The 9,745-nt window shown below is 36.4% G+C and overlaps 1 protein-coding gene across 1 annotated transcript; it reads right to left on the bottom strand.

Annotated features, from left to right (window-relative positions):
• Nucleotides 1-7,715: 7,715 nt before the first annotated feature.
• Nucleotides 7,716-9,066, bottom strand: LOC110689181. The gene is made up of 2 exons (XM_021865910.1): nucleotides 8,524-9,066; nucleotides 7,716-8,385 (listed from the first exon to the last, which is right to left on the bottom strand). The coding sequence occupies exons 1-2, from the start codon at nucleotides 8,845-8,847 to the stop codon at nucleotides 8,152-8,154; spliced, it is 558 nt and encodes a 185-aa protein (XP_021721602.1). The 5' UTR covers nucleotides 8,848-9,066; the 3' UTR covers nucleotides 7,716-8,151.
• Between the last annotated feature and the right edge of the window lie 679 nt (nucleotides 9,067-9,745).

Genomic DNA, 9,745 nt, shown 5'->3' with positions numbered 1-9,745 from the left:
AGTAAGAGGGAGTTGGAAAAATATGAACTTTAATATTCAAATGAAAAACCTAGCTACTAACATTTGTGAATCCTTGAAAAATTATATCTTCCAATATGAAGATAAACAAATTTCTATCACAAAGTTTCAAACTTTATGATTCCAATCAACTAAAAAATGATTAAATCAACAAAGTTCAACAAAAATTCATGGAATTTAGTAACTCAAAGTTTCAATCACTTAACATAATTAAAGATTGAATATTTAGTACTTAGAAGCCTCAAAGAACAACAATTTCACACTTAATGCAGTTAATTTGCAATTATGTGAAAAATAAAACCAAGCTTTCAAACACAAATTACCACCAAGTAATCATGCCTAAAGAGGTTTAAAATTGCATATAAAATATGTATTGAACCAATTACATAACCACCATAAATATGAAATTAATTTCAAGGTTAGAAAGACTTAAAATTTTTTGTCAAAACGAAAAACGAGCTACTAATTTAATTAGCAACTTAATACCAGAAAAATTAAGCCATAAAAACACCTTGAAAATTATTATGATTTTAAAAATAAACGAGCGAGGCTCCGATACCACTGTTGGTGTATGGTGAGTCCGAGCCACCGCGGAAACAACCCCGACCCAAAGAACCACTCGCAATTAATAAAACCATAAAGCATAACAAATAAACATAAAAGGATAAAATCGAAATTTACATTTGAAGCGTGCTTCGCCCTCAAAGTCGGGCTCTTACTTAAAAGCTTAAGCTCCGTAAATACACGAGCCTCCTACGGAAATCCACCCGCAAAAACTACTAGCGACTTTTAGGTCCGTTACCTTGAGGTTAGCGAGGTCCGACCAAAACCCGAGTATTATATGAGTTTAAGAGTTTTTGCTAATGCAATGCTCTATTAAACGCCTACTCAAGAAAGGAATTCTCATGCCATGCTTTGGCTATTTATAAGGTAGGATAGCTTGTGAATTCCACTCGTCTTTCAATGAGGGACTTTTCACAAAAATATCCCACATGGAAAGATTGATGAATTCAATCCTTAGTTAAATAAACCAAGAACAAGTAACAAGTGTCACATGGTTAGGTGAGGACCACTTTCCCACTTGGTCCCCAAGGCATTTCACATGCAATGTGAACTAACCATGTGTCACCCAACCTTGAGCCCCAAGGTGGGTTCGGTTGGGACATTTTATTTTGGCCTGTGTCCATGACCTATCTCCCCGGGTCCACGGCCCTTGCCACATGTGTCGCCACAGTGGCGCGCTGCCACGTGGCACACTGCCACTTGGTGGCTGCCACGTGTGCTTCCACATGGAATTTTGCCATGTGTGCTACCACGTGGCACACTCCTATTGGGCGTGCTTTCCTAGTTTTCGAGTGGCTAGGATTTTACTTGTCACTTGAAGCATTTTCCCGACTTGCCAAATCCTAAATTTTGGCTCGACATTTGAGATTCTTCGACGCTCGGTTTCGACGCTCCAAGCTCGAATTACCGACGTTTTAATATTTAATACTCGGGCAACGAATTAATTTCTTCCGATTTACTGCTAAGGGTTTGACCCGAAGGGTTCAGTCAAGCTTAAGCTGTAATATTAATTATGCATTAATATTACTGATCGGAAGTGGCCTCCACCTAGGCATTCTGATCACTTGACCTTACTGAATATATTAGCTTTCTAATAATTCTAAACCCACTAACGGAATAGTACACTTGTTCGAAGGACACCATTCCTTTCAATCTCCCACTTGTCCTTCCGGACAAGTGCGCATTTAGTGTACATCATTTTTCCAATGTCACTTAATGTCTTTCATGAACTATAAGGTAAGATTATTTTGTCATCCTTATTACGTCCAGAAGTGTTTCTCTATTCCAAGTCCGACTGTCAATAAATAGACGATTTCTAAAATCCATCCGAGCACAGCCATGCATTTTCACAGTCTCGCTCTACAAGAGGCCTTGTATACAACAAAGACATCTTCCCTATTTTAGTAGGGGGACATTCCCAGTCTTGTAATGTAGCTCCTCTTACTAAGAGGACCTAGCCACCCGAGTGTTGCCGTTATAATCCCCTATTACGGCAGACGTTTGACAACATCAAAGTTGGCTAGTACTCAAACAAGAGAACTCACAATACTCATGGTCGAGGAAACAGGTTCCGATTGCCATAATGAGAAGTATACTTATGACGATTTTTAATCTCTTAATGTATTCTCATAGGTCGATCTAGTATGGTTCTAAACCAATATCTGTGCAAATGATTCATGACAATCATGTCCTTGTAGCACATGAAACGGTGCTATGAATCAAACTACACACTAATCTCAACTAGTCATTAATCGTCCATCGTTTAAATGACCTCAATTAGGGATAATTTTCAATTATAATATTCAACGTTCACTTAGTAGTTGTTTCCTTACCAAGACTGGTCTTGATACCCTATTTTGAATCATTCTCCGTCCTCATCGCTACTTTGACTTTTGTTTTCGAAACTTACATTTCTCCAAACTCAGTCAAAGTGGGGGCTTCTGTAGACACCCATTTGTGTCTCCCCAAAAACAAACCCAGTGGTGAGTACCTTTAATGTTGAATCATAATCGAATGACGTGAAAGTGTGGAAAGTCTAGTGTTGCGGATAGTTTTTATTTCTCTTCTTTCTCTCTGTTTTTGAAAACCTATTTTAAGAAAACAGCCAATCCAATTTGGTTTGGTCCATGATAAGGGTCCAATAATAGTGTAGTTGGGTCAGGTTCAAAAAGAGCTTTCCAACGATATATTATAAGCCCAATTCCGATGAACAATGAGGAAGTTATGGCCAATTATTAAACTGGGACTGGTTTGATCTTTATATGCGGCCCAATGATATAGAGGAGGGCCTAATATTGATTTATCATTCCTAATGCAATTATAATTGATTATAGTCTTCTAGTTTCTTCTAGAAGGTTCTTTTCATTCCTAATTTAATTAGCATTGATAAATTGACTTTAGTTGACTTTTTAGAGTTTTAATCTGAATAAAAGAATTGTTTTTAAGGAAAATACGATTTTTCCCTCCAGTACGACTAAATTTCATCAAAATAAGAAAACGCGTGGAAACTGTTTTCTAGTGTCTGACGACAGGACCTGGCGCCAAGCTTGGCGTCTGACGCTAATGTCTGGCGTCTGGCGCCAATTTGTTTTATTCTTTTCAAAACTCTGATTCGTTTTTTATCAAATCCGGCTGATTTTCTCTATAAATAGCCTCCTAAAATTCTGTTTTCAATCATCAGCAACTATCAATTCTCATCAATTCTTCTCACCAACTCTCATCAAGAATCTCTTGATTACTCTCTCTCTCTCTCTATCTCTTTTCTAAACTAGCCTTTTGCATACAAAATTCCGCATTCACAAGATTTAGACACACCTAGCCAAGTTCGAAATTGCCTTCGCCCTAGACGTGAATGGTTTTAATTCTGAGGGTTTGGTCCCAAATCTCTATTTCAATAATTATTTGATTTAATCGTTTTATTTTATTATTTTACTTGAAGTTACCAACGCGTGTATTTTGTTATTAGAAAAAGATATGAGGAATCCAAGTAAGTGCTTTAATGGTTTTATTGATATTATGATATAGAAATCATGTCTAGGTTGTTTTTATGATTCTTAGTGTCATGTTAGGGCGTTTTGATCTTTCTAGTATCATGTTTAAGGTAATAACTATAATTTCTAATATCACATATGACAATTGTGATTCCTGCGATGTTTCCTACTTTCTTTCCTAATATTCATAGTAGTGTCATGTTTTGGCTATATATTTGATCTTTATTGTTTAGTGACATGCTAGATTTTGTTATTAATCTTGTTAGTATCATGCCAATGATCTTGCAATTAATATTATGATTAACATGATTATGATTATGATTATTGTTGTGTCAAACTATATAATTTAACGTAATTTGTTAATTAACGAATTGTTTCACGTAATTTGTTAATTTATAAATTATTTCATGTTATTTATTAATTAGCGAATAACTTATATATAATTTGTTAATATCATGTTTCTTGATATATATTTATTGTTATTACTTGATCACACCTTTTATGCATGTTTAAAGGGAATTTGTATTTGTAATCACGCTTAATAAGATAATTAATAATCTTGTTTAGGGTTAATTTGATTATAATTCAAGCGATCACCAATAATAGTTTTATTTGTGCATTAAATTCAACCAACATAGATTAAACAGGTTTAGGGCTAAACCTATTGATTGCATGTTAATCAGAAAGCGCACATGAATACGATCAGATCGAATAAAGTAGTGGCCTATTATTAGGGTAGGTTCAATCTCTTTTAGGTTGGATTTGTACCTTCATCCTCGAACTACCATTCATGGTTCCAGATCTATTGGAGTTAACGATCTCCTGGATCGTTAAGGGGTATAACCTTCACCTCGTGAACGGTTTACAAGTTCCTAAAACTTGTTGGCGACTCTTTTGCTCTATCTTCTTTTCCTTTGGACGCAACCATGCTTAAGTGTATGATCACAGTGGGGTTCAGGTTTGGGGTAATGCTTAAAATATTCTCTACACCGGTGCACCTCATTAATCGAACTCCTCTTCAGTGTTACAAGGTAAAACCCCTCATGCATGTTTGTTTGGTGTGTCACCTTCATATGATAATTTACGGGTTTTAGTTGTCCTGCTTATGCTGCGAATTGTCCTCGAGATAAGGACAAGTTTAATTCTCGGAGTCGAATGTGTATTTTTGTTTGTTGTCCTCATGTAAAGAAAGGTTGGCGTCTTTATGATTTAGAGACAAATAATTTTTTTGTAAGTCGGGATGTTAAATTTTTTGAGGATAAATTCTCGTATCTTGAGTCTCTTCCGAATGAACGGAGATTATTGTGGGAAAAATATTTCTCGAATTGAGGATACCGAGTTTTTTGGGGGTTCGTTTGATGTGCAAGGTAGAGGAGCCGCGGCTGAAACAGCCCGCACCGCAGCTTAGTCGTTGCAGCTACCGCCCAGCCACAGCCAGGCTGCGACACAGTCTGCTCGCCCCCCCCCCCCATCGCCTGCTGGTAGTGCCTAGTAGCCCCCCCCATTCGGCCCAGCCCGATGGAAATCCATTGGGCGATGGCAGCTTCGCTAGGAAACACAGCCAGCAAGCTGCCCAACCCAATGGAAAACCATCGGGTGCTGGCAGCAGCGCCACCGTGCCCCACCTGCTAGCAGCCCTTTCCAGTTGTGGTAGTAACCTGCCAGCCACCTGCCCCGCCGCCGCATGTGGTTGTTTTGCCGAAAAATGCGGCTAGCTTGCCGGAACAAAATCAGGTGTGCTCCGGTGAGGTCGATAATCATGGTTTTATCTCAAGAGTTGTTCTTGAGCAAGAGATGGATGGTGAAAATATTTTTATTTTGCTAGAATATATGAGAAGGAGTTCGTCGGATAATTTGGGTCGTGGGCATCGTGAAAAACGACTGCTTCGTGGCATCAGAATTATGTTACTTGTAGACACCCAAATGTGTCTCCTAAACAACCAAACCTAGTGATGAATATCTTTCACGTCGCTGATTATCGATCGAAGTGAGAGTGAGAATAGTCTAGTGATGCGGTTATTTTAAATAATATATATTTCTTTCTGTTTTCGAAAATGTACTCTATTTATGAAAATAGTCAGTCAAATTTATTTTGGTCCATGTTATGGGTCCAATAATTATGTATTTGGATGGGGCTTGAATAGACCTTTCTGACGATATATTATAAGCCCAATTCCGATGAATAATGAGAAAGTTATGGCCAAAATACTAAACTGGACCCAAACCGAATTTTAAATACGACAAAATGATCATGTGGAGGGTCCAAAGGTTTAATCCCATTCCTAAACAAGTTAGGATTAATTATAAGCTTCTATAAGTTTCTAAAAGATCTTAATTATCCGTTTTGAAAAGATAAGATTAAAGAATTTGAAATTGAATAAAAACTTTCGTTTTTTAAAACTTTACTTTTTAAAGATGTTCAACGACAGTCAGTTATTATTTTCATGCCTCATAATTTTTATTCAAATATTATATGGTTGTATAGATCTTGACATTATCTTTCCAATGATATATTATAATATTAATTCCGAGTTATAACGAAAAAGATATGGAAGAAATACGAAACTCTATCCAAAACTAACACCGTCCCACTCTTTCGGCCATATATTTTTATCTACAAAGTATTTTAATATGATTCTAATTAGGTTGGAACTTAGACTTCAAGATCCTTCCAACAACATATTATATGCCTTATTTGGACTTTTGGATCAAAAGATATGATAATACAAAATTCGCATGAATTTGTCCGTCGAGTTTTATTTCGATTCGAATTCGGATTCTTTTCTTAATTATTAGACTCTTTTTTTCCTTTAAATAGAGGTCATATCTCCAGTTTTTCAATCGTCAACAAGCTTGATCATCCACAATCATCAAAATTCTATCTTTCTCTCTCTTAAGCAATAGCTTATTCTTTCTCTCTCATGCTTTCTAGCTAGCCTTTTTTCATACACAATTCCGCATTCACAAGACTTAGACACACCTAGCCAAGTTCTAAGTTTCCTTCTCCCTCGACGTGAAAGGTTGATACTTTCTGAGGGTTTGGTCCCAAATCCCTATTTCAATTATTTAATTTAATTGTTTGATTTAGTATTTTATTGAAGTTTACTAACGCGTGTATTTTGTTATTAGAAAGAGGTACGAGGCATCAAAATAAGTAATTAGCTTACTTCCTACTCTTTTAGAGAGCATGCTTAGATTATATTAATTCTTAGTACCATGTTAAGATTTTCTTTATTGCTTTCTAGTATCATGTTTAGGGTGCTTTCTATTCTTTCTAATATCATGTTAGTATCATGTTAGGGTTAAAGCTTTGATTTTTATTGTTTAGTGACATGCTAGGATTTGTTATTAATCTTGTTAGTATCATGCATAGGATCTTGCTATTATTATTAAGCTTTATTGTGATGATTATGATTGCTTGGTTTATGATCAATATTATTATTATGTTGCTTGATCTGATTATATTATTGGTATTTCTTGATCACGCCCTTTATGCAAGTTTAAAGGGAATTTGTACTTGAAATCATTCCTAATAAGATAATTAATAACACTAGTAGAAAAAGGCTTATTTGCGTCGCTCATTTATAGTGTATTTGCGTCGCTTCTATGAGCGATGCAACTGCTCGCGACGCAAATGACTTTTAAGTCATTTGCGTCGCTCCTAGGGGCGACGCAAATAAGAGTCATTTGCGTCGCTCCTTTATAAACAAGCGACGCAAATGACTTTTTTTATAAACTTATTTTTTGTCATTTGCGCCGCTCCTTTATAAATAAGCGACGCAAATGACTCTTCTGACAAACTAATTTTTGGTTATTTGCGTCACTATTTTCTAAAGGAGCGACGCAAATAACTCTTTATATAAACTTATTTTTTGTTATTTGCGGCACTCCTTTATAAAAGAGCGACGCAAATGACTTTTCTGATAAACTTATTTTTAGTCATTTGCGTCGCCCCTTTATAAACAAGCGACGCAAATGACTCTTTTGATAAACTTTTTTTGTTATTTGCGTCGCTCCTTCATAAACAAGCGACGCAAATGGCTCTTCCAAGGGCACGAGATAAGATATCATCATGCCTATTACGAACAAAGTTTCCTTCAGCTTGTTTCTTTCTCCAATTATCCTACACAATGACTTCAAGTTAGAAAACTTTGGTTGCAATACATAAACTTAACAAAATATATTCAAAATTGAAATAAAGACTTATTACATATACTTATTATATACTTACAATGGATTCTTTCACCTCTCTTGTTTTCTCATCCGGAAAATAAGGATTTCCCTTATCATCTTCTATTGATCTTGCTAGAAGCCAAGCATATGTCCTATCCGGCAAACTAGACACAACCGAAGAACAAGATGAAGTACTGGATGCTGAAGATGTCGTGGGAATATACCCTTTTCTACGCCATACAATATTCATTTCACCATATGATTTGGCTCCTAAATGGTGAGGTATTCGTTGAAAGACGGGCTTTGTCTTGCCTTCTCACTGATTTCCTATTTTCACGAGCATAAATGAAGATTAGTACATAAGAATCCGTTAACAAAGTATTAATAACCCGCATGATCATTGATATTAATACACACAAACCTTAAAATCATCTGTAGTATGCTCCTCCACAAATGTTTTCCACATATCCTCAGATATGAAATCATAGAGTACATACGGCATTCTTTTCTCCTTCGGCATATTCCTGGTACATGTGATCCAACCACTGACCAATTTTGTTTTGAAATCTCTCAAAGTTTTATCACAAGTGCGTAGGACCTTTTTTTTCTTGTCTTCATCTTCTTCGATTTGAAACTCTCTCTACGCAAAAAATTAAAAAAATAAAAAAAGTTAGTAAATAATTTCATCATATTCAAATAAATTGTTTTCATCATATTCAAATAATGTCAAAATGATCATATAATAGTATAACATTTAACATATAATAGTGAATATTACCTTAACATCTTCCCACAAAGTGTCTTTTATTCCTTGTGGAACTTGATTCCAATCTTTATACAATATAGACACCTTTGCACGACTTATTTCACCAACATAAATTTTGTATGCTTTTGCCCACTTTCCAATGGGTCGACACAATTCATCCCATTCAAGCACTCTAGGAACCCCAGGCATGGATTTTAGGCCCTTTGAAGGACCTCTTGGCTTTTTTTTCTTCTTCTGGGAGTCGGTTGTTTGTAGCTCTAATTGTGATTGATTGTGTGGCTCATCTTCCTCACTTTGCAAAGACATGGAACGATTATGCAAATCCTCATCCTCCATTATTACTTACCTGAAAAAAAAAGACATAAATAAATTAAGACATCGATTTATATCATTTTTAAATTATAAACTTGAACACATAACAATAATAAGAAATTTATGCAATTACTAACACATATTGGAAAAAAAATCATAGAATTCATACCTCCTTCATTCTTCTCTTTTGCGACATAAAATCCTTCATTATGATCTTTTCATTTCAACTTTGTGTCAAAATCATCGACTATTGGAGGTGTTTCGGGGTTTTTTGATGTGTCCTGCGGGAGAGTTACAATTCCAAGAATGCCCTTCGACACCTGTGCCTGCAAAATCACGAAGACTCCTGGGGGTAGGAGCTCCGCCTCCGACGATCAAGTTAGTAAAGATACGGGAGGTAGAATGCACGTAATGTAGAAGTTACTTCTCGCGTAATGGGAGAATTCTGCAATTAATATTGCTCGGGGTAAGTGTTTTTCTTTTTGAGGAGTATTCAATGTGAACAACAAATGTTCCAGCCTCCCATTAATGAGGGTCCTTCCACTATTTATAGTGGGGAAGGGATGGTTTCCCTTTTAGGGTTTAGAGGACACGTGTCAGCAGAGGATTGGAGCCCTGCTGACCAACGGCTGGATGCCACGTGTCACTAGGCCATTGGGCCACGTGTTTAGGGTATTTTTACCCCAAACATTTGCCCCTCACTGGTGCTGACGTGGCAGGGTGCCACGTGGCGCCGGTGAAAGGTTTTTTTTTTTTTTTTTTTTACAACTCTTCAGATTCTTTTTGAAGGATGGAAAAGCAGAAGGCGAAGAGTCACGACTTTTCACCTTCTAGGACAAATTCTATAAATAGGAGAAGATGTCCCCCGAGCTCTCATTTACAAACTTTGCCAAATTTCTGAAAATTTGAGAGCAGCCGGCAA

This window comes from Chenopodium quinoa, unplaced genomic scaffold, assembly GCF_001683475.1.
Source record: "Chenopodium quinoa cultivar QQ74 unplaced genomic scaffold, ASM168347v1, whole genome shotgun sequence".
NCBI classification, from domain to species: Eukaryota; Viridiplantae; Streptophyta; class Magnoliopsida; order Caryophyllales; family Amaranthaceae; genus Chenopodium; species Chenopodium quinoa.
The sequence above is the reverse complement of the archived record's forward strand: the minus strand, read 5'-3'. Positions and strand labels throughout refer to the sequence as shown.